We start from the raw sequence: 25,660 nt of genomic DNA, 5'->3' as shown, positions 1-25,660 counted from the left end.
AGGTATCTAGCATGCATCTGAGTTTTGGTGCCTACTGAAGCTGCCAGGAGACTGAAGGCTTTCCAGATCTCCAGGGCAGAGCCTGTCTTCCTAACTTCTGTTACTAGCTTGACAGGCAGGATTTTCCTCTGGAGGTCTTCAAAGTTACCTAATTTTCTCCATTGACTAAACAGGGAACTTAGACTTTAAACAACTTTTTCTTGGAGCACCTAAGATTTAGGGGCAGGTCAAGTATCTAAGCAAGGCAGACAGGCTCCAACTCTGTGCTCCTAGACCAGAGAGACACCGCAAGTTAGGCGAGATCACTCTGGGCCATTTCAACCACTGTGTAAGGACAGTAGTCACCAAGAGAAATAATGTTTAAAAGAAAGCTGAGGCCATTCCCAGAAGTGCAGGCAGCAGCCTGTCTCCTCCACATCCCCACGGATGAAGCAGTAGGCAACTGGGAACTAGAGCTGAGTACTGAGATGGGAGAACACCCAATACCTGTGTCCTTAAATAGCTTAGTGTCCCACTCATGTCATCTAGCTAAGGTGTAACTTTGCAAGAGATAGCAGCAAATACTCATGTGAAAAGAAAGGTGGAATAATTATATGCACTTATTTATTATGCATATATTCATAATATATTTATTTATGCATATATTTATTTATAATGTATTTACTGAAATATATTAGCTCTGTGTTCTGGCTTCAAGGACAAACCTTTTTTAAAACAACAACAGTAACAAAAAAGCCAACGCATTCCAGTAAACCAAGAGACAATAGCCAAAAGCCTCCTTAATCTTTCCAAGAACATAACAATCTCCCACAGATAAGTCCCACAGATTCATTATTCTCTTCTTAAAACAGCCTTCAGAATGACAGAAAACTAGCAGCTGGATCAAGACATCCACACAAACAAACAGAAGTTTTTTTATCTGCCTAGTTCAGGTAGGGACGTGGAGCACTGATTTCCCTTCCAAAACCCGATCCGTTCCCATCCTGGGAAACAAATGCACAGCAATTTCTCCTTGAAAAGTCATCAGACTTGCAAGCCCCTCCGAGGTGTACTTTGCATGTCCCCAGATCTCTCTGTCATACGTTAAGGAACTTTGGCTTCTAACTGCCAATAAACAGGGAGCTTTGGGGAAAACACTCCCATCAGTGGGAAGTATTTCTACATTTAGAAGAGCACCGGTAAAGCTGGGTAATAACAGGGTTTATGCTGCAGTAAAGAGCAGAAAAGCTTTGCAGCTCCCCCCAAGGGCACAAATAATTCAGTCTCTGGGCTGGCCCAGCTCTTCCATTAGCAATATGATGTTCACGGTCCTCACCAAAAGGGGCACTTGCCCACACTTGATAAATGCCCGTATATTTGAAACTGTATTTATTTTAAAGACTTTGGACCAGATTCAGTTCTTAGATAAACTATATTAGCCCATTGGCTTCAACAACTTCCAAGGGTGCCCTTGAGGGCAGAAGTGGCCCTTTCGAATTCCTTTTCTAAAGCCAGCCTAGGCTCTTCTTATTTACAGTTCTGGACTCAGAATCAAACAAGCCAACCCCAAACCAAGCAGCAGCCGTCGACGTAAGTCTCCTTCGAGCTCGGGCGTGTAACCCACACCAACCCAAGAAGCATCTCCTGCTTCTGGCGCTGTGTCCAGGGCTGCAGGCAATGTCCATTGCCTGGGCTCTGCTCCAGGAAACCACTGAGCTAGCAAGCGGCACCCCGCTCCCTGCTGCGCATCCCTCCCTACCTCTACCCACCAATGACAACACCCCTAGAAGAGATACCCAGATTTTCATTTGCAAAATCCACCGCTCCTCTAAAATTCCTTTCCTCGTATCGAATATGTCAATCATTCCTGGCATTTTCATTGATTCAAATCGAACAAGGAACTGATCGTTAATTCACATTGCAGCCTCCCCACTCTCCTATGGGACTGGTCATTCCTGGAAGTCATACTTCAAACTTCTTGTTATTTAGTTTGTTCTAATAATTTACTTAGGCACCAGACATTTGTATGAGCATCCATCAAACGTTTGATCTCTGAGTCATAGCACAACTCTGAGCACATCTATCACAGCCTTTAGTTGAAGGGTGCTTATAGCTGAAGATTCAAAACAGACCTCTTAAAAAATTTCATGTTTTGGCTTCTTCCTAAGGTGATTAGTTTTTAGAACAAAATTTGCATAAAATCTGTTCCATTCATTTGTAATTACCAGAAACTGAAACAAGTGACACCTTAAAAACATCTGTGAGCACTTATTTTCAGCTGGGTGATAACTCAGAAAACACCCAACTAGCTGAAGCCAGAAGTTTCAAGGCAGCAGCTCTCAGGAAAGAGTCAAGATTTGCAGGACGCTCACTCGTTCAACCGTAATAAACCACAGCCTTCACAGAAAGCAAGGGAAGGCACTCACGTGAAATGGGACTGCACATTTCAAATATGACTCTCAAAGGCTTGAAAGCCCACCAATCTTAAGACTCCAACTTTTCCTACAGAAAAGAAATCTACGGGAGTTACGTGTATTTGGAAATCCGGTGCCACCTGGGGTGGACACATGCACACGTGTGCATACGTGTATATGTGTTTGAGGGGAAGGGAAAGGTTCTGCCATTGAGGTCTATAAGTAGAGCTCTGCAAATAATTGCTGTTTGGTTCAGTGAACCCGAAAATAAACATTAGGCTGACAAAGATGTTTTTCTTCACCAAAAGGGAAAAAAAAATCAATGAAAGGAAATATGCAGATACTATATTTTCTTCCAGCTGAAACTGTTCACAAGTTTTCCTTGCATTTGACCTGAAACGACATTTTTCACTGAGCAAACAATACAAAAACACATTGTCTCGTCCCTAGAAGTGTTTCATTTCATGCAAACATGAATATGCACATAAACATACAGCTCACAGCTTTTTTCCAATCCAGTGCACGAGATGCAACACCCTGGAACACGTCACTTGGGAAAAGGAAGGAGTCCCCCCACTCCCGTCCTTGACAGAGGCATTCCCAGCCGCGGCATGGGGGAAAAGGGCTGTAGGGATATAGGTACGCGGGGATATAGGTACACGGGGATATAGGTATGCAGGACCGGATCCTGGCGCTGCAGAGAGGTGGGCGTGCAGGTCTCTGGGCACACAGAGAGCAGCTCTCTGTCGTGATACTTATCTTTATTGGCGAAAGCTGCAGCGGTAAGTGAGCTATCCAAAGTCAACTGGTGATCAAAAGTAAGTGTCAAAACAGCAGTCATCTGTTAGATATTCTTTTATGCTCCCAAATGCATAGCACTATTTATATCATTCCTTATGCCTGAAACAGCTGTTGATATCAGTTAAATAAAATTACGTATGCTTGTAATGAGTGGGAATAGAAAGGTGTGAAAGACTGTATTCAAGAGCATGTCAGCCACATTTTCAGTGTAACAAGTAGCGTGTTCACTGGTTGTTGTGTCCTGTACAAAGCTTGCACCGTGCGATGCAGTATGTATGCATATTCACACCCACTGCTGCTGTACTAACACAATGGCATCCTTCCTCAGTTAGACACGGTCCTCTAAAGTGTTTGGCCACTCCAGACATTTCCATTCCTTACCCAGTGTCTTGGTGCTTTGCAGTTTGTCTTGTTTCTCACCATTTCATCTCGCTTCTCACTTCAGTAGCTTCCTATAAATTGATTTTTTCATGGTAAATATTATCACTGTTGCATTTCATTTGGACATCCAATTCTCTTTCCCGGTTTCTCTCTAACTTACTTCTTTGTGCAATTCTTTCCCTTTCTTATTTCTGAGTATCTCATGCAACAACACTCATTTAGAAATAACTGCCCCAGGAAGTTTTTCTGCAAGAGCTTTCGGCATTAATGACGTCTTAATTAAATTCTATAGGATCAACCCAATTTCAGAGCTGAAGAAAGATGAATCAAGGAGAAGTGAGATTGCCATGGCAAGGTGAGGGGCAGAGCCAGGGCAGAGCTGCTGCCGACTGTCCAGTACCCTACGGTAAAATCCTTCCTCGGTGGACTTTTCTGTCCTAGTTACATTGCTTGTGCCGCTGATGGGAACACAGACAATTATTTATTCTATGAAAGCATGGAGAGGACACAGGAAGGTGTCTACTCTCCCCCAAGATTTGTATGTTAATTTGAGACATAAACAAAGCAGCAAGATGAGCAGAAGGGCTGTTGGATTAGCACAGTCTCTATCTAAAATATATGGTACAGCTCAAACCCATACTGCAGGTTTAGTGATGTAGCCACTGCAGGGAAGTTTATGGAGCAGTATTAAAGAACAGCACACACCAGATGACAAAAGTGTTTGCTTCTGTCTGAAATGAAAAAAGAAGGGTATATGCAAGAGGAGACGTTTTACAGTAGATGATGATTATGTTTATTATTCAGTCTTTGCTGTTCTTATTTTTTTCCTGCAGAAAAGGAACACCATTCATAAACAACATGAAGCGTCATGCACGCAGGGAGTAGGCATGTAGAGGTAGGTATTTTTCCCCAAACTCATTAAGATGTGTGAGAAAAGCAATGACTGAAGAGCATTAGTTTCCAGGGGAGGGATTTAATCTAACGGCAGCTTCCCACAGGAGACAATCCCTCCACCTCCAGCTCTCGTTACAGGAGGTCCCTGATCCTGGCCAGCAGAAGAGCAGCATCACGTCAAGCACCGCAGCTCCGAGAGCAGGAGCCGGCCCTGCTTCGGCAGGCTGCAGGGTGAAACGCTGGGAAAGAGCAACTGGGACTGACCAGTCTCCGTTCTCCATCAGCCACAAGGGCATGATGCCCATCACACTATCAAAAGGCCGGGAGTACAAAGGCATCCGAGTGCATGGAGCTTTTGGCCACCCAGGCATATGGCTGAACAAGACGTGGATTAACCAGGTCTGACTGCATTTAATTTATAATACAAACAGCACAGTAGGAGCCGCAGCAAATCCTCTGTGTGAGGGGGAATGAAGACACCATTTCTCTTGATTAGAGAGAACAAGAGCTGGCAGATTTTTCTTACTGTGCTTTGGCGCAAGAGAGCAAATCCTGAACAGAGCCGTGTTGTCATGTTTTCTAAAAGATTTAAAAATGGCTTGTTTTAAGGATTTTGGATACTGTTGTTGTTATGAATAAGCTTGTAAAGTTGCACCAGGAATTTCTGACTGGTCTCATCGCCTAAATGAATATTTGGTGTAGCACTCATGGTGGGCCAACATTTGCAGGGACCAAACTCAGGTCATCTACAAAGCCAAGGTAAAGCACCAGCTCCAAGGCCACCTCTGTTCATAAAGACTGACACCATGTTAAAAGGGGTTCGACAGCCTCTTCTCCCTGTCACTACTGTGATCAAAAAGCACCATACCAAATGATGCAGTTGTGACCTGCCTCTAGAAACAGCCACATCTGGAAGCAGCAGGCTTCATGGAGCCGGCTTGGTGTCTTGGCTTTGGATCTCCTTTTGTCACGTAAGAGATATACAGACATTGCTGCCTGTCCCTGAGGGGGCCTTCTTCCTGGCCACCTGTAAGTCCAGCGAGCCCTTTCAAGCAAGGTTGTTAAAGGAGGTTTGACTGCGCTTGGCAAGATCCCAGAAGATCTAGGGGGCTTCCTATCAAGAGAGGATATTTTCTAAAGCTTTGGTCACAGCAGACATCTGACCTTAGTTTTCCTGTCCTTTGTCTTTACAAAATGATGAAACAGAGGAAAAGAAATCAGCTGTTACAAAAGGTGATGCCATGTACCTTTACTCTGATATTGATTGCTCATTTACAGTACTTCACCTTAAAATAATGAGCAACCTAGAAATAGAAACATAACCAATCAATTATTCGGTCCCTCTAATTACTCAAAGCCAAATCTGGAGGAAATGCAGAATTCCACACCAACTCCTGCAGCATATGAAAACACCTTTAGATCCTTACGAATAAATGGGAAGGCACGGCATTGCAAAAAAGTTAAGCCCTGCCTGTCTGTTCCCTCTGTAGAAGGTCCCGGTCCCGAGGACTGAGCAGCTGTCAGCTTTCCACTGAAGAGCTGGCACCAGATGACAGGGATACCATGCAGTGGGGCAGTATGGGCTCCTGAATGCTACAAAGCTGTGCACCAAGCAGTATCTTCAGAGAAGCTCCTCCAGAAGTCGGCTATGAGCCAAGAGAGCAGCGGGAAATAACTTTTGAGCAGAGAAATTGTGATGCACAGGCGCTGAGCAGCCTGCAGCTTGCTGCAGTACTCATCAGGAGCTGGGTACCAACGAATACGGTGAGCTGAACATCTGAGCAGGACATCCTCAGAAACCAGCAGAGCAGTCAAGGGTGAAGCACACAGAAGAAGAGAAACTGTCAAGTGCAATCTCTGACCAGGCAGGCATTTTTCCCCTTTGGGTCCCCCATGGAGAATCATCTCCTAAATTGAGGTATCTGTGCCCCTTTTTTTCACTTATGAAAGGTCAGACAGAAGCACCCTCTCTTCTCTTGAATAGCTATCTGCCTGATGTTTATACCTTAGGATGCGGGAGGCTGAGGCTCAGACTCCTAAGCTGCCAAATTCAAAGCAGGTCCCTCCATTTCCTGCTCTGATTCTTTCCTCAGTTCCTCCAATACGGACCTAAATTCTGACTAACTAGGGGGCAACATCAGTTTTTAACAGAGTTTTGTGAGGTCAGCTGGCAGAAATGCAAGGTTAGGGCAGTAGCTGCACATTGCTTCTGAGCATCAGCTTGTCTAAATACTCTTGAGGATCTGCCCCAAAGCATTCCCATGGGTGCTAAATTCCATCCACATCCAGCAAAGCAGCTGCATACACGCTATAACCTCACCGGATTTTAGGGCTCTTAATTATACGGCAAAGTTAAGGATTATTTTAAGATTCTGCAATGTACGGCTGAGCCACAGCCTGCATCCCTGACTGCAACATGCGTCCTCTAAGCACGTAAAGCCACTCCGATAGCTCATGAGCTTTGAAGGGACATTTACTTAAGCTTGTTATACAGATGCAGGATTTGGATTGGGCAGAATGGGATTTAAGCAAGCGTTTAATTTGTTCATGAACACGAGAGGCTCCATGTCTTTGTTTCACCTTGTACGCACAACATCTTTAGGCTGCTGAACTGCTTAACAAACTTAAGACCAAACCGAATTTTAAGTGCTCGAAAACTTGGCCCTGCTTTTGTGCAAACAAAAAGAAAAGAGAACGTTGCTCCATTGCGATAGTGTTATAACTGTCACAGTTACAGAAAAATATAATGGGAAGAGATTTTCATCTTACAGTGATTTCAATGTCAGATTGAATATTAACTAGCATGTTCATATAACACACCAAACCACCCCTTTAAATTAATGATCACAGATTTCAATCTAGAAAATACTGAATGCCTACAGCCAAATAGTCTTGTGAGACAGACATTTCCATCACAAACTATGAGAGATGTTATTTATATAAAGTTCAGGCTTAATGCATTGCAAATCAGTATTTCTCTTCTCCCTCTCCACATTTACCAGCTTTACTTATATAAAGTCAAACACTTCATGAAACACAGTGTATGAAAAGTATTTGGATTTCTGTAGAAACTCATTTGGAATCAAATTTTATCAAATGGCACAAGTTCTTGTAAGACAGAAGCTGAACTCTCTGCAGGTGCCTATAAGACCAAAGGCTTGACGCTAAGTGTTCAGCCTGGACTGAAATCCTTGGAGTGGCCCAGGACTCACCGCGGTGCAACCCAGAGCAGAGTTTATGCCTCCTGCACCTCATTTTCTGCCCCAGCATCTCTACACGGGTACAACCACGTCAAGCTAAGGTTACTACTGTTTCTCCCTAACAGCACAGAAGCCAGGCTAACAGAATCCACTTTTCCAGGCTACTTTTTCCGGCGGATACTCAAAGTCCATGCCAACACTGCGTATCTCATAACATCAACAGCTTTATTCATATCACATGAGAAGCAGCTTTTACTAAGGCTCAGAATTAGAGGCCCTAGGGAAAACGTTGAAAGAGAGGGAAGAGGCTGCTAAGATAACAAAACTCGTACGGAAACAATTTGGTATGTGTATAAATGCAGTGCGCGTTTTTTTTCTTTCAAAGTCAAAGTTTACCTCACAGCAATTTCATCCCACGGCAATTTTCTAATCATTCATTAAAACACACTAATTGTAGGTAAAATGCATAATTTGTCTTTGTTTGGAAGTGAAAATAGAAAACCCCAGGGGGCTGCAAGTTGGCAAGAAATCATACTTCTGATTTATCTCTAAAAAATCTATCACAAGCACTGTTAATTATTGTAAGTTACGGGAGGAGATATCAAATTTCTGCTTAAAAACTTATTTTTAATGAATCTATGCATCGATCATGAATATGCAATATTTTAACAAAGCAGCATACCTTTCAATGAAAATGTGTGTGATTCAACTGATTATACTTAGCTCGCCAAGGCCTATTTTTTGCAGAAATGCAGAAACAATAGTCAGCGTTCATAATTCAAAAAATCCCACCCACCAAGAAGAACAGCAGAAAGCCCTGCCACACCACACCATGCGACACCGTTTCATTATTACTGTCTCCTCTTTTAATGAAGACATAGCACACCACTTTGTAGGCCTAATTTACACTATATATCAAAACTATGTGAAATTTTCTAATACCATACAGGAGGAAGGAAATTGCTATTTCTACCGCTTTCAATGCATAGTATTATTTCAGTTTATGAAATCAGCATCTTTAGTGGCAAAAGATTGCGAGGATGTGTTTAATCTGGCAGCAAATTTCCGATTCTCAGAAGCCCAAATAATATTATGACTATTTTATCCCTACCGATAACAACTCAAATCTTCAGTTAAAGTCAAACCTTCCTAGCTTGTGTGTTCAAATGTTAGACCACAATTTAAAGGATGAAAGTAATTACCCCAGTAGGGTTCACTTGGATTTTTTCCTTCTGCTCTTCCAGCACTCTGTTATTTTTGTTTTTCTAACAAGTCTACTGTGAACTTGCATTCGGTCTCCCTCACAGCAGATGCATGTGTGTGGTGCATGTACAGTATATATATGTATGTGCACATAACTACACACACAAGCATGGAAAGTGTAGATAGCCTGGGTATATTGGAGATACAAGGGTATATCTGAGATACAAAAAGAACATACACGCACATATGGAGCAATGCACACACAAGGAAACATGCCTACTTATACATATATATAATTTTTTTTTTCAACTCACCATATTTAGCATTTAAACCTCCCTGTTCGTAGGACTGTGTTTTATCCTCTGCCTACACCTGCCCGACACCCACAGAAGTTAACAGATGGCAAAACTTTGCCCGCAGACTCCGAGGGGATGGCCAGGCCCCTGCCCAACACCTGGAATTAAAGCATGGTTTTGTCTAATCAGGCGCTTGGGGCAAGGCTTGCTGAATCGCAGTCGCTTCAGCGCTAATTCTTGGATAACGCCATTGAAGCTGATTTGCTCTTCCAGATTCATTCTGAGCAGAGGAACAGGGGTTTTGGTAGATCATTTGGGCTTAGCAGAAAACAAGCATTTTTTGAATCACTACACACTGTTTTAACAGCGATGCGGAGCTTCAGCGCGTGGTCAACAATTACGTGCTTACCTATATAGTATGCTAAGGAGGGGCTTTTTTATATATTCTTAAATCTGCTTAAGTGTAAAATCACCCAAATGCCCACTTAAATCATCAGGTCATGGAAAGGATTGGTTTGCTGACACTCTAAAATACCAGCATTGAAGGGGGGGCAATGTTACCTCTACCTGTACCTGTGCACACCACGAATATGGAAAACGACCTGCAATGTCTCCACCGGGGAGCGACGGCACCTTGCAGGGGAGGAAGCGGCACCTGCACAAGCCGAACGTTTCTGCTGGTTTGGATCCATCATCCGCTCGTCCGCTGCCGCTCACCAGCGCGGACCCTGGCATGGATGCAAACAGCGGTGGGAAGGCAGCGCGTAGAGCCAAGGCTATTGCACGGATACACGCACCGACAGCTCTGGCACGCTCAAATACTGCTTTTCCTTTCAGTGACGAAGACAAGAGAGAAAATGTGTGCGTTTGTGCTTTGCCCATTATACACGGTCTTTATTTCAATCCACGCTCGCTGCTCACCACAGAAAGACTGGTGAGAAATCGCCCTGTTTTAGACAGTGGTCTGGTCCAGTTCTGCCGCAAGTATATCCGTGTTTATTTTATATCTAGTTTCTTACTAAAATAATAAAATAAATACATAATCTATTATTAAAGGACTCTTCTGAGATTTTCATTAATAAAGAAAAAAAAGGACTGACTGATTCATCACCTAAAATGAGGAGACTGCTATCCTCTCAAAGCAGACAGGTCAGTCTCAGCGGAGTTACGGGAACGGCTCGAAAACCTCAGCAGAGGAAATTGCCTTTTGCTCTCTTCTAATGTACAGGAGAGTTTCTAGGCTTGCAGCTCCTTCTCTTTGCCGTGATCCAGGTGACAACAAAGTTTCGAGAGGATCTTCCCTAACCCTCTGATAATAAGCGTTTCCTTGCCTCTGCTTCCACTTATAGATTCTTGCTGGAGGCATCCGCCGCTCCGAGGAAGGCTTTGATACGAGCCTCTTGCCGTCTGCAGAGCCCCTAATTACAGCAGCTCAGCTTGCTCGTGCGCCTCTGCTCCGTGCGCCAGGTAAACGCCACAAAGGTCACTTTGGTAATCCAGTACCAAGTCCCCATTAGAAATCATTTGCACAAGGCTGCAAAAGTCAGTGTGTTTTTTACTATTCCTGTTAAGGTTTTCTTAATACTGTACAGTCACAGAAATAAATTTCAATTATAAAGGAGCGCAGTAGGTACCTTGCGAAGGTTAGTTTTTCCCAAGACAGACGTCAAGGCAGGTGAGGTGATTCACCACCTGGAGGTGACTATTTTTCTCTATTGATTATTAAGGGAGTGCGTGGTGACTGAGGCTTAGACAACTAGCGTCTAGGAACGTGAAGTTAAGAAGACACCTGTCTCCGCAGGGTTTCGCCCACACCGGCTAGGTCCGAGGAGGCAAGGCTCCGTTTTGGCCAGGAACCAGAGGGTTGATCCTTCCAGGGGCATCAGGCCGGGGGGACAACCAGGGTCATCGTGCCCTCTCCACAGATGGGTAGAGACACACAACAGGCACCCAGTTCAGGAAGGTCCAGAGAACTTCCCCGCGTGCCACGAACCGCACGGCACTTCCCAGCACCCTTCCCGACACCTCCGTAAACCACAACGGCATGAGCAGGAGCCATAACCACAGCACACCACCATCGGAAACATGGGGATATTGATGTTCCTCAACATCACAGGCAACGCCAGGGAGACCAGCACACCCGAATCTGCAGGAGAGGGGGCGAAAAATGGTCCCTGGCAATCTGGCCATCGGGGGAAACTCCTGTCTGATCCCAAAGCAGCACGCATTAAGTGCAGCGCTCCTGCGGGCTGTACTGCCCGGCTCCCTACTCCTCTGCTTAAATCGCCTGCCACCCTAATCAAAACTACCCCCGGACAAAGAAAAGCACAAAGCAGGATACTGCAGAAAGGCAGAAACGCAGAATGGGACGGGTTCATTAGCTGTAGCCCTTCTGCTCCCGAAAGCTGACGCTTAAGCCCTGGCGTGGGAACGCTACGGTTACTCCTGCAGCACAGCCTCCGAAGCAACACTATGTCCGTGCCCCCGGGTTTGTTATCTGCCTTCTCTCTTGCCATTTTTATCGTGCGTGAGGTCACCATCCATCTGTTCAGAAGGTGCATTAATGAGCAGAAAAATGACATTACCAGTAGCATAGATAAGTCACCTGTTGCAGCTCGAAGGCACGCAGAAGGGTATTTTTCTTCTGCTCTTCAGCTTATTAGGGCTGAGAATGCCAAAAAAATTATCTCGTGCAGTAACAGAGGAGGGAGGAAGGCCTTTAGCACTGACCATTTCAAGCCTAATGACCACAAAGGAGGAATTTTTTTTTTCCAGTCAGAGTTTTGGGAGACATCAGCCCAAGATTTTTGGAAAATGTTTACCAATTATAATTGTAAAAGACCAGCTTCCTCCCAAGAGCCAGACAGGCCATTTCTAGGGATGGATTTTGGAAACAGTTAGCTGCTCACATTTTTAAATTACCGAGTAATGTATATGCCATCAACAAATGCTCTACGAAAAATGAGAAACATTTGGATAAGTTGCTGACAGATAGCATACTACAGGCCAATTTCTCATTCATACATTCACAGAATTACCTTTTAAAATCTAATTTACTGTCAAGCTAACTCTGTCCTCATCTGGAGCTTACTAGTGGTAGGACCATCAGCATTTTATGACAGAAGCACGTTACACTTGCGCGGTGTCTTTTCACCTACAGGAGTCTCAAAGCATTTTGCCATCCTTCCTAGATGTTTGCAATTGCTCCGTGTTAATCGTGATGAGTGCTTCCTCCTCCTCATTAAGCTTCTCGGATAAGCGGCAGCAAGACACTTAAAAGGCCATGGAAGAATCACAAAGCAGTTTAGAAAAATGAGATTTTACAAGTGGGATGATTGAAAACCTGATAGAAAATTAGAGGAAAAAAAGTATACCGAAAAGGGACTGGCCTCAGCATCCAGGTTTAACAGCCTTATCTGTGGAAAGTACCGTGGGACCTTTAGTTCCCCGGCTCATCCAAGGAGGAGCATTTGGGATAAAAGCTTCTGAACCAGCATTCATTCAGCTGACTGTGAAAAAAGGGAAAGTTCACCTCAGCTCCAGCAGCGACTGGCTGCATTTTTTGATGTTTTTTAGTCATGCAGTGACCCAGACTGACCTTGCAAAAAGGTTTACTTATTCCTGACACAAACCATTTACCTACCATATGGGAACAGACCGTTTAGTGGCAAAGCCTGGAGCCCAGCAAAAGGTGATGCACTGAAATTCCTGATGATGTAGAAGATGTCAAGAACAATCAGGACAAATGAATTAGTTATTGCTATCAGTTATTTGGCATATTAATGCACAGAGACAGATCTCATTTACTGAGGCACAGTCTGGCAATATAAATTATGGGACACGCAAATCCTATCACACTCCATATTTAAGGGCCATTTGAATTGTACTCAGGTAGTTTCGCTCATCCACAATCTGAGGGATGTGTTAATAAATACAGAACTGAATCACACCATTGATTTGTAGGGAGAATTTTCCATTAAAACCTGTCAAGAGTATTACTTTAAAAAAATTAATGGTATAATATAGTCCAGGGTTCTGCTATAACAGACTACTGATGTTACAGCTCTCTAAGTCTCCCAGTGATGGATAATCTTGTTTATTTGATATTGTCACTGTAGTATCTTTCTGTTGCACCTTTGCTGCAGCTGCAGGCCTCACTGCCACCAGTACTGGATGGTGTCCCTCTGTGATGGACAGGGAACAAAATAACCAGGAAAGAACTTTCAGCTTTTTTTTTCACCTCCAGGAGGGGCAATGTTTGATTTCACAGCAGCTCAGCAAAAATCCTGGAAACCCACCACTACGATACTTCCACTTTGGACTCCACGCCAGTTTTTCTCTGTTCTGAACTTGTTATCCTGAGTCTCACGGGTTCAGCGTAGTTTGAACAATAGCTGGTTTTATAGTTATTAACGGCTGGATCTCTCATTCTACGGGCGTCCTGTGAACTCTGATATGAAAAGGAGGAATGATGGGACTAAAGCATCAATAAGCAGGACTCGACACACAGGGATGTTCCTTGTGATTCAGCATTGATGGCCTCACTTTAGAGCAAGAATTTGTGATAAAGAGAGATTACACTTATGTAAGGAGCATGAGAAAAAAAAGCCAGAGTATTATTTTATTGCATGTTTGAGATTAAAACCATTTCATACTTGACTCGCAAAAAAACAATTCGAAATGAAGTGGCCATGCCAAGGGATTTGGGTGGCTTTAAGCCAGCATATCCATTTAAGTAGGATCCCCCCCCCCACTACATCAGGACTGGAAAATTTGCTCATTTTCAGTATTAAAACAGTCATGGTGTTGCCCCATTTGTGAATGGTCGGCTGAGCACAAAGCATTACTCAAACCTCAAGTGCCCGCTGTCCTTGCGGTGAGATCATTTTCCATTGATTGTAATTGAGTTCTATTAATGATGTAATTCAATTAGACACAAATCAAGATATAACTAATACTTTTAATAACATAGCACCAGCTTCCGACAAATTCCCTACACAGATGGAAAAGCTTGATAGAGTTACTGGTAACAGAATATCCCCCTCTGGAGAGACGTTAACAACCCTTTTAATATCAATACACCTGCTAGAGCAAAGCTGTTTGGTTACAGAGAAACAGTCTCTATGTGAGCACATAAAGAACACAAATGATCAACATCGGGTTGTTTTGAAAGGATTTTGTAGATGTGAAGGTGTCTCCACTGAAGTCAGGGAAGATTTATTCGGGTTGAGAATCTCGCCTAATGTATTAGAAGAACCTTTTTCTCTCTTTTTATAATTGCTTAAAGCATTAAAATTTGGTGGATTAAAAAAAATCTAATTTATTCTCCATTACCGTGGGCTTAGAGAATTGCGTGGGCAGTATGGAAATACAGCTGTTTACCCAGTGCTCTCCCGGACCTCGCAGCCAGATGACCTTTATTTCAGACTAATAAAAACAAAGCATGAACAGCATCTGCATGAGAGGGAGATCACAGCAAACTGCCATGTGCAACAGTCTCCATCAGAACCGAGTATCACAGCATACACCTGCTGTTCCCCAGCATATAGTTATTTTAATTCTCATGATCTGAGCAGCCCTTTACTTTACATGTCAAAACCTATTAGCATCTGAAACTTTACAACATAAAACCCCATGTTTTTTGTAGAACGAATTGCACATACCAACAACCTCAGTCCTACAGCACTTAAAAATTTTGTGCATGAATACTTTCTTCTAGGTGTCCTTATATTGGTGGTTTGAAAAATATCCTTTCACATGCTTGGACTATGGGAGATATCAGCCACTTTATGCATGTCTCTATCACAGACACAGAAAATTCCTACATTTATAAATCATGGTGAACACAGAAAAAAAAAACATTCTGACACTATTCAGCAATACGAAACAGTTTCTGTTTCGCATCCTCCTAATCATGAACTGTAAAATGAGAGCTGCCAGTTTCAGTTAATTTTATAACTCGCTTCATACTGCTTCTCGTATGGGAGGACACGATAGTCTTTGTGTCTGGGGAAAATAAAAAGGTCTAGAGGCCCCTGTAAATAAATACATAAAAATCCCCGTGTCCTTTTTAAAAGCAGAGTCTAAATCTAAGACTGTTAACTACTTTCATATGTATGACAAACTGCGCTTCAATAATTCATCTAAACCCTTTCAATCTTCTGAAAAGAAAACGGCAGGAAGCCAAAGCAGAATGGGTGAGTGTGAGTCTTTTTGACAAATTTATAAATAATATGTAGGAAATTAGGATAACCAGTCTCACCAATAGCAAGTTTAGCAGCATCTGTAATGCAACAAAGGAGGCTGAACACTGAAAAATGATCCTCACTTTGGATAAGAGAAACACTGAAAAGAAGCATGAAATTTGGAAAGCGAGTATGAAATTTACAGGATTTGGCGAACACAGGGTAAAAAAACACGCATCACCGCAACCAAACTGCCGTGAAATGTCACATCCAGCCACCTTCGGAAACAACATCCCCCTCCCACGAGAGGTCCCTTCCCCGGGTGCTCACTTGGGCCACTCTGCGCAAGGCTCAGCACAAGCTCCAAACCAAAAAAAGAACAAACTGAAGTCCTCCAAAGAAGGACTTTCCAGTCCTTCACTGGCCTTTTACACAAGCACCTGCCACCAAGACAGTGACAAACTAAGCTTGAGCAACCCGAGCAAGAAGACACAGTGCTTCCCCAGCAATCAAAAACGTTCAGAAACAGGCTCATAGGTCTGGGTCACACCATGACCATGGCCTGTTACGTGTCTTCAGCACTGGGGAAGAGCGGAGGGAAACTTTTAAGGGCTTTTTTTCCCTTCTTCCCTCTGAGCATCAGAAGGCAGAGAGGAAAACAGGGAATATGGACTAAGGCCCCACAGAGCCCTTTTAAGTTTTTCTCTCTTTCCGCTCTCGCTTCTAAGAGCAAAAGAAGAATGGATATTGCGGATAGAGACCCCCAAGAGTGCTTTCAAAATGCTGTTAGTCTTTGGCTAGTGAGGGGAAGAGTGTCAGAGAGAAACTCAAAGAGGAGGGAGGCCAGCATGTGACCTGGGCATCAAATGAGCCCTTCTCGGTAGCTATGGGCTGAGGATGAAATGCCCAACTCAGCTTGGCACCTACCAGCATCCCCACGTTAACCCACTCCTTGCTTATAAGTCGACTCAACTGACCAGGAAGCACTACTCAGCTTTTAATTACAATGCTTTTGGGAGGCCTGCCTTTAGAAAGAAACACGTTACGCGATTATATCAATTGACCTTGTCCAGAGCTGTCATGTTGCCGCTAATTACTGCTCTCAGAGCTTTATAGCCAGATGGAAATGTCCACCAGTTTAGCTGCAGGTCACACAGTTGTCTAGTCACAAGCCTTCAGACACTTTCAGATCAGAGATTTCTGAGATTTCCTAAACTAGATTTGGCTGCTAGGTACTCTTCTTTTATGTTCTTCCTCAAAAAAAAACTCCAAGAAAAAGGGACAAGGAACCTGGACTAAGCATCTGAGGAAATATTTCTGAGGTCAGTTTCTAGATATCCAGAGAACAACAGCCTCATCATACTACACAATTAAATGATTCCTCTTTTAATGGAAGCATCATCTGCATAGCAAAGCTCCCATTCTGGCTGCAGGATCTCAAGCTCAAGCACAAGCACAAGTATATCAGATACGGGACTCAAGTGAAGACTTCTCCTTAGTTGCTTTCCCTTGAGACTCACATCTGTGAGAGGATGAAGAAGAGACCAACACTGCGTCGCCGTTATTGCGTTGTTGTGTCACAACTACTCTCTTCTCAGTATACCCAAAAGCAAGCTGGGCACTGCAAAATAATAGTTAGCTTCAGTCCAATTTACAATGATACAACCTCTCTGCCTTCTTAGTCTTTCCTTGTAGAAACTACCTATACCCAAGAGTCACCCTGCTGGACTTCTACCAAAACAGCCAGTACCAGCAGTGCTGCACTGAGATTTCACAGAGCACTGGGAGAACAGCCGTGGCGATGTTCAAGGAACCACTGGAGGAAGGTACGCGGTGGGAGTAAACAAAAACTTGGAAAATAGGAGGCAAGAATGGAGCTACTATGGTTCAGGGAAAAAAAGAAAAGAAAAGCAATAAGCAAAGAGAACTTGGACATGTAGAAATGCAGCTCCTCACCTGTGGAGGGACACAGGCAGCCCCTGTCTGCAAAACATCTGAAGCCTCCACTGACTGACAGGGTATACAGAACATGGACATCTGGCTATGAAACTGCTATTATGAAAAAATGATAAAAGTATGAACTAGGAGCCTGTCATTCATTGTAGAGCTCTTCTAGTGATGTAAGAGCTGACCTTAGTTCAGCTAATCTCCAGAACCTCTCAAGAGCAGCAAAAGCCTGCAATTCGCAGAGATCTCTGTTCGCTCCCCGGTGCGCAGCCTCCCCTCCCATGGTACAGCCCATCTTCTGCAAGCGCCATGTCCGAGATCTCGCTAAATTCAATGTTTCACAACACAGTGCCACGTCAAGTGCCAAACTACCTTCCCCTCTCCTACTAAAACAGAGAAACACACATTTTCATAAACATTTGGATGGGTTGGATGGGGGGGTTATTTCACTGTCCAGGAAGATGTGTGCGTAGATCAGGAAAATCTTTGTGCAGCAGCTTTACCATACACTTCACCTATTTTTGTCATGCCTTGTTCTTGTTGTAAGACCCCAGAAGAGAATGCCACTGAATATCTATTTCAATAAGCCCAACTTCTTGGAAGTTCAGGACTCTGTTTCCCAAGACAGAATGAAACCGGTATCAAAGCGCTGCAGAAAAAGGAGCGATTCCAGCCTCACCTTCAGGTCCTGGCTCTACAAAGAACAACCTCAGCTGGCTTTGGGGACCAGGCCCTGGAAGAGCCCCGTGTATATATTTTATACTATATGCCCCTGCTACTATTTCTTAAAATCCTTTTAAAGATGTATTGCAAAGGATTTTGTACCAGCTGATTCCAGGAATGGTCCCATCCATTCTCCACGCATACACGCCTATTGAATGTGAGATGGCTGTTGTCTGTTCACCCTCAGCTTCCAATCTGGAGAGAAAGCACCTTGTGAACCCCCCAGCATAGGAAAGTAGGGCCATGTGCTAGGTACAAATGATCAAACCAGCACCACTGGTTGTTCATAAAGCACCAAAAAAGTAAGCGAAATCATCAAAACATCTTTAGTCACTGTGTTCTAAACTATACTTTAAAGGACAAGAAGATACTCAGTTTTCAGATGGTAATGTAATTTCTAAGGAGATATTATTCCTTCAGCTTCTCTGTTTGACAACCAGTATTTTGCTGAAACTTTGGGCAGCAATTTAGAATAGTTTTCAATGTATTTTGAATACTTCGGAGCATTTATAAAATTGCAGCACATATTGGCATTACCATCGACATATGACTGCCATCAACAGCGACAGAACTGGAGACATTTAACTGCGCCTTTATCATGCCTCTCTGAGATTTAGCTTCCTTTATAGCGCAGACATCTACAAACTACTGAGCGAGACGTTCTGCGATTAGCCCAATTTAACTGTAGCCCTTCACATAAAAGCTGAAATTGAGAAACATTGTCAGAAAGAAACAATTCTGATGGGTTTACAATTATCTGATGTGTTATCTTTCAGGAAGAGCATACTCTATTTTATCAGTGAATTTACTGTCGGCAATCAGAAGCTACACTTCACTTTCAGTCATCGCTTTCCATAAGATAAAGCTAATTTGATAGTTTTTCTTACAGGAAGCTGTAGAGCAGACCCAAAAGGAGCAAATCTTGAATGGCTGAGGCTCTCCACCCATATTAAAAGAGGACTCCCAAGCATCAAGCATCCTGAACATCACAGAGAGAAGATTACAGTTGCTTTTCATCAGCAGAAAAGGTAAAATAGACCATGAAGTTTATAGAAAGGAACGGGGAAGAGGAGCTACGTAATGGACACAGTAAGTAGATTTTTCCATAAGGACCAGAAGCAATAACAACTTAAGCCATCCCCACAAGAAACACTTCAGAAGAAATTCCTTAAAGTGAGCACGAGAAAGATTGAAGAAAGATATTCCTGATACAAGATGGCATAAACACCAGTACTATAGCCTGTTCCCCATGCTCAGCCCGGCCGGCGACGCTGCCTCTCTGCTATACTGAGGAGGACTGTGCCACCTAGTTTTTTGGCAGCCCAAATCTCCAACTGGCATGAACAAATCAAAGGATTCACTCGGGCAAATCGAAAATGAGGTTGCTCAGAAATTCCTACAATAGCCAACAGCACCTGAGCAGGCACGTGGGTGCTCCTGGAGAGACGCCTCTTTGGTGGGAACGGAGACCTCGCGGCCCCCCACCGTTGACTGCTGCTGAGCCCCAGCTCCTGCTCTTGCTAACAGGCAGGAGCAACCCCGTTCATTACAGCGAGGCAAGGCTGGTGTAATAGTGATATAAGTGAAATTAGAACAAGGTGCAACGTGTTTACTTTGGATTGCAATGGAAATACAAAATTTAGGTCAATGTTCCCCCAAGGGATAATTTTAACGGAGCAAATGAATTTTTTGCCTTTAGTTAATTAATCATGAAAGCCTCAGTGGAATTTGTCAGTATACTTTTTATTCAGGCAAGGCCAACATTTTAAGAAATGTACATCTATTTGTATTACGACAAAGTGACTGGCTGCACTGACTCCCTCTATCACAGTTCTGCATTTCAGCAGAAGGGAAAAATAGAAATGTGAGAAGGTGGTCCCCTCTTTGAGTATCAGTTTCTTCCACAACCATTTTGTTCTATATGTGAAGTGACTAACGTATGGAAATGGCACCAACCGATGGATTTACCATAGCAAACATGACCCCAAAAGCTACCCGTTGGCTCATTTGTAGCCTTTGGGTCGTCTTGTCCCTACAGCAGCATTGCAACACACAACACTTGAGACTAGCATGGAAGGGAGCCAGTGATCTTTAGTTTGGCAAGACTCTAAAATAGCAGGAAAGGACAACTTCTTTCACAGTTTACTCCTATTGGCACAGTTAGTGAAGTCTCTACAACGGTCTCTTCTGTGAAGAACGTAGGTGCAAATCCATTACAACACTTTACTCTTGGAGCTGCGCACACCAACGCAAGCAGGCATCTAGGAAACGGACTCAGTTGTGTAGCATTATTTTATCTCATAAAAATTACACTTAAGAAATCAGTGCTGGCCCTCTAAAGGACATCTAGTAGAAAATAAGTATGCTGAGCAACTGATGAATGGCTCTGAAAGAGTTATTTGAGTTGCCATGTCACGGAAAGAACTGACAGCGCTCTCCTGTTGGAAGAGGCCAAGCCAGGCGTCGTATCCGACATACGCGCCGGGGCTGCGCTCGGGCAGAGCCCCGATTCCTGCAGCATGGCGTTAAACAACAGGCTAGCAGGAAACACCAAACCTCACACAGCACAAGGCTTTTGCCAGTCAGATAGTAAGGCAGGACCACAATGCAAAACTAGGCTTTTTGGTCCCTTCATAGCAGAGTGAAAGATTGGGCGGACTGGGAGAAGGTGCAATTGCTTCTTCGTCTCCATATGAGCTCTTCCAGGGAAATTCAAATCATAACGTCAGTGCACTGGTTCTCAGCTTAAACGCGGGTAGATCATATGAACTCAAACTCACTTGGATTTCTAGTTAGCATCTGGAATGAGCAGGTCCCAGAGATTTTCTTCTCTAAGTTTGAGAAGCACAGATGTATTTATTAATCATTTGGTCCTGGGAGCCCTCCCCGCGGGCCATGATCCTGCTGCAAATTTGCATAGCAAAGAAGAAGAAACTTCCTGCCCAAAGATCGTAAAGTGTTAGCATAAATCAGGGAATCAAAGATGGGTTCAGACAAACAGAGAAATGCAAGGAGAATATCTTGATGGCACTGTCATGTCTTGGGCCCTGGAACAGACAGTTCACGCTAGGTTTTGTATTGGGAAGGAAAAGCAAGTAATATTCAAGGATAAGTGAACTACATGTGAAATCTGGCATAATCCCACTGAACGCAAGTATTCCTGACTGTGTATTTGAAGTCAGCATTGATCCTGAATTCATATGAACTTGGAAAAGGGGGAGTGAGGACAAAAAGATACAGAACAAGAAGAATGGTATACAAAAATCATCAAGATACTACAGAAAGAAAAAAACCCACTCATATGTAAATTGCTCATCCTCAGTTAAGCTCATTTCCATTCTTAAAAACACAGTATTGAGTGTATTGAGGCTAGCACACTCACATAATGCATGTGGTGGTTCACATGCCTCCTGACACAGAGGGCAACCAGCCTGCCTGTGAAATGGATGCTGTGACAGGTCACTGTTGATTTATACTGCACCACTCACAGAAGAAGTGATTGCCATAGTACCCAGACATCGCCAGGCTCTGACATGCTGTGCTAATACGAAATTTCTCACCAAGATGTGGTGGGATTCAAAAAAACAAGCACAGAAGCCATTCCAAAAATACCTTTGCGATAGGGTTAAATTTCCCCCTACAGACAAAAAAAGGGAAAGTTTTGTGCGGTTCCTTTAATGTGCACACAGAACAATTCATACAGCATTGTAACAATTCAGTACTACATAATTTACATGCACTTTTATCAGTAAGGTGTTTTTCCACGATCTCTTCCCAAAACAGCAAACATCGCCCATCATCTGTTGTTCCCTCCACATACATATTTCTAGCCAGGAAAAGTCCCAGGCTGCGTTTTACTTTTCATCTCTTCCCCACAGACCTTGGGCACCTTACAGACAATGGCAAAGTAAAGGCGAAGGGCTCGATCCGGGCACGCTCCTCCCGCCACGCCGACCCAGCGCGACGCCGGCCTTTGTCACCAAAGTTTTGGAGGACGCCGCGCGCCGCGACGCCGGCGCGGGTCTCCGCTGGGCAGCGGGCAGGACGCGGCCCCATTGTGCGGCGGCCGCGGGAGCCCTTTGTTAGCGGCGCTGGCAGCCCACGGGGGCCCCGCCGCGCGGGGACCGTGACACGCGGGGACCGCCCCGCCGCCCACCCGGAGACGCTCCCTTCCCCGCCGGCCCCCCACACGGAAAATCGCCGTTCCGAGGTGGAGGGGGAACTCCGAGATTAACGAGCGGAGGCCCCAGCCCCGTGAGCAGCACTGCCTGAGAGGGGCAGGGTCTGCTTTATTTTATTTCGTGGGTTGACTCGGGATGGCGAAAAGCAGGCTTAGGAAAGCACAAACACACAGCGGCCCCCGGGGCTGGATCACAGGGAAAACTTTGCATGTTTGTAGCTCGCAAAGCAAGGGATTTGGTGCAACGCAAAAATGCCAGCCTTCAACAAGCAGCGCAATAAACACATGGATCATAGACGGAGAGTAAAAAGCACAACAGATATGTACAGCTAGACAACAGCCTGATTCACCCACGTACTACAAAACAATACCATTCCCCCTGCCATGCCATGAAAGCAAGGGGTTTGCAGCACGTTTGGCCCCTGACACAGCACACGGCTCCCGTCACCCTCCTCATACACTCACACGCCCGCACGGAGACACTCGCTCCATCTCAGCCTTTGCCAGCAAAGAAGCCTGCAAGTCAATCATCTTTCAAGAAGGAGGATCACTGACATGTCTCCCATCTACTCGCCTTTAAGCTGGAAATGCAAGAGAGACACCTATTCGTTACCCTGCCCTGATTGCCCCGGTGCCACCTTCCACGCAAGAAGCTGCAGAGGACAATGCTGGGGGACACACATGCACAAGCACACGCACACACACAGAACAAGCCGCCCGGTTTTGCAAAGAAGCGTCTTCCAGTTTACTTGCCAACTCCCCCAAACAAGCACAATCAAAAGATATATCCATTTGTTTAAAAGGAGCACCACCTCCACGAGCAATTTGAGGCACTGCCATTTGCATACAGCTGATAACCTGAGTGTTGCTACAAGACAGTGAAGATCTTTTTGCAAAGGCTTCACATGCAGCACTTTCCCCATTACAAAAATCTGCTTTAGTGGTCGAGTGCGTGTGGTGGTGGGGAGTTGGTTCCTATTGTTCATCAGTAGCTGCTGTGAAAGCAGTGTGCACAAATGTGTGTTTATTTCCTTTTTTGCATTTTTCAGGCTCTCTTTCCCCAAGGTTTCTCCTAGTGAAGTGTTCCTCATCTTCTTTTGGAGAAAATAAAATGACCACTGGAGAATAATATTTCCTTGCATGCATCTCCCTCCACCATGCACTCACACCCCTAGTCTCCTGCAAATCAAAGCTGCACTTTCTTAGTTCCTAATACTTCTTGGCTAACACTCCCATTTCCCTTTTCTTTCCTTCTTAATAAAAGAGCTCTCTTTAATTCTGAGCTCTTCTCCACCTTCTGCACAAGCGGCCCCAGAGCATCACAGTGTCAATCCCCTCTTTTCTCTTCTCTACCTCAATTCCACACACAACTGGCTTTGCCATTTTTAATTAGAAAATGTGCCTGCCAAGTGCAGAGAGAGAGGTGCAATCCCGAAGAATTGCAATCTAATAGAGTTGGAAGATGCCTTGCAGATAACCGCATTTTCTGGCTTGCTAACTCATCTTCTGCTTTTATTCATTTACTCAGTGAATGACGCCTCCCCCCCACTCCTTGATTTCAGTACATAGATCCGAAAAGCTACAGGCGAATACATCCAATTGCAAGCGCGATCAGGTGCAAAAGAGAATGTGAACTAACCCCCATCACCACCACTATACACACACACACACATATTATACCATCTCCTTCCACATTTCTCCTTTATTTTTTACAGATTCCCTTCTTTTCAGCGCTCCCTTTTTTCCCGAGGCTGCACAAGGTGCTTCTAACCCCGGTTCCCTCTTTCCTCTTCAAATCTGCGAGAAGCGACTGCAAAAGCTCACACCGGTGAGCAACAAAAAAACAGAGCCCAAAAACACATCGAGATCGGGGAGGGTGGGAAAAGTCCATCCGCACACGAGAACCAGACCCGTCGCCTCGGGTCCCACAGAAAAATCACCCTTCTCCCCAGCGTGCAAAGGCAAACAAGGCAGAGATGATGACTTACCGGTGACTTGAAGATGCAGGCTGAGCAGCGTAAACCCGAAGAATAGAAAAGCCAGCTTTGGTACCCAAACACATCCAAGACTATTCTCCATATTTCAACACGCACTTACAGATTTGGGTCCTGAGTACGAGCAACAACCACACATGCACGCACAGCCCCTTCTGCCTCCTCTTCTGGGCTTTTTCTCGGTCCCTGCTGACAGGGATCAGCGAAGGGGGCTGGGGTGCGGAGGGGGGAAAAAAAAGTTACATTCAGTCCAGGAGCCTCCGAGCTCCCGAATGTGTCAGGAAACTAACTCAAGGAAACGGGGAAGGATGGGGAAGGGTCCTCCCACTGCTGGAAAACCATACATAGAAAAATCCTGCCAAAAAAGCCGTCCAGCGCGCATCAAAAGAGTCGAGGTCGCTCCATTCCCAATGCCGCGCGAAGTGAAAAGATAAAAATTAAAAAAAAAAAGGGGGAAAAAAAAACCGTAGAAAAGACGAATACAAAAGGGAAACCTTGTGGCTTTTCCTCCTTCCCGACAGATGCGTTTGAAAGGCGCGGCGGGGGGGGGCCGGGGCTGCGCCGCTCTCACTTGTTACCGGCGGCGGCAGCGGGCGGGCGGGCGCTAGCAGCGGCGGCAGCAGCCATGGAGGGAGGGGGCGGGCGGGCGCCGGGCCGGGGGCGCCGCGGGGCCGGGGCCGGCGCTGCGCGGCGCTGCGCGGCGCTGCGCTGCGCTGCGCGCGGCGGGGGGGGCGCGCGGGCGGCAGCGGCGGCAGCGAGGCCGCCGCAGGACGGAGCCCGCCGCGCTCGGCAGCCGCCGCCGCAGCAGCAGCAGCAGCGCGCCCACGGGGGAGCGGCGGCGCCCTCTGGGGGCCGCGCCGCGGAACCGCCGCTGCTGCCCGCGCTGCTGCCCGCGCTGCTGCCCTGCCGGCGCTGCTGCCCTGCCTGCACTCCTGCCGGCGCTCCTGCCAGCGCTCCGGCCCGCGCTGCTTGCGCACATGCCCACCCTCCTGCCCATGCTCCTGTGCTCCTGCCCACGCTCCTGTGCTGCTGCCCGGGCTCCTGCCTGCACTGGCTGCACTCCTGCCTGTGCTCCTGCCTGCATTGGTTGCACTCCTGCCTATGCTCCTGGCTGCACTCCTGCCTGCATTGGTTGCACTCCTGCCTGTGCTCCTGGCTGCACTCCTGCCCGTGCTTCTGCCTGCCAGCGCACCTGCCTGCTCATGCTGCCTTTGCTGCCTACCCACCTGCCTGCGCTACTTGCACTCCTGCCTGCCTGCACTGCTTGCCTGCTCGTGCTGCCTTTGCTCCCTACCCACCTGCCTGTGCTACCTGCACTCCTGCCTTCCTGCACTGCTTGTCCACACTCTACATCTTTCTGTTCTAAAATGTCTTACCCATTTTCTCAGTTTTGGAAATTTCAGGTTGACTTTTTCTCACAACTTTGTTAAACTGAGAGCTAAAAGCTTAGGCTTTGAACTGAA

General features: G+C 45.3%; 1 protein-coding gene across 1 annotated transcript in view; it reads right to left on the bottom strand.

Moving 5' to 3' along the window:
- DCC (DCC netrin 1 receptor) overlaps positions 1–24,282 on the bottom strand; it is a 593,344-nt gene extending 569,062 nt beyond the window's left edge. Inside the window, exon 1 of the mRNA XM_067315554.1 lies at positions 24,192–24,282. Within this exon, the coding sequence (XP_067171655.1) occupies positions 24,192–24,282 (91 nt within the window). The remainder of the gene's footprint in view (positions 1–24,191) is intronic.
- Positions 24,283–25,660: the final 1,378 nt, after the last annotated feature.

The sequence above is a fragment of the Apteryx mantelli genome, chromosome Z (assembly GCF_036417845.1).
Source record: "Apteryx mantelli isolate bAptMan1 chromosome Z, bAptMan1.hap1, whole genome shotgun sequence".
Classification (NCBI taxonomy): Eukaryota; Metazoa; Chordata; class Aves; order Apterygiformes; family Apterygidae; genus Apteryx; species Apteryx mantelli.
This window is presented reverse-complemented; position numbering and strand designations above follow the sequence as displayed.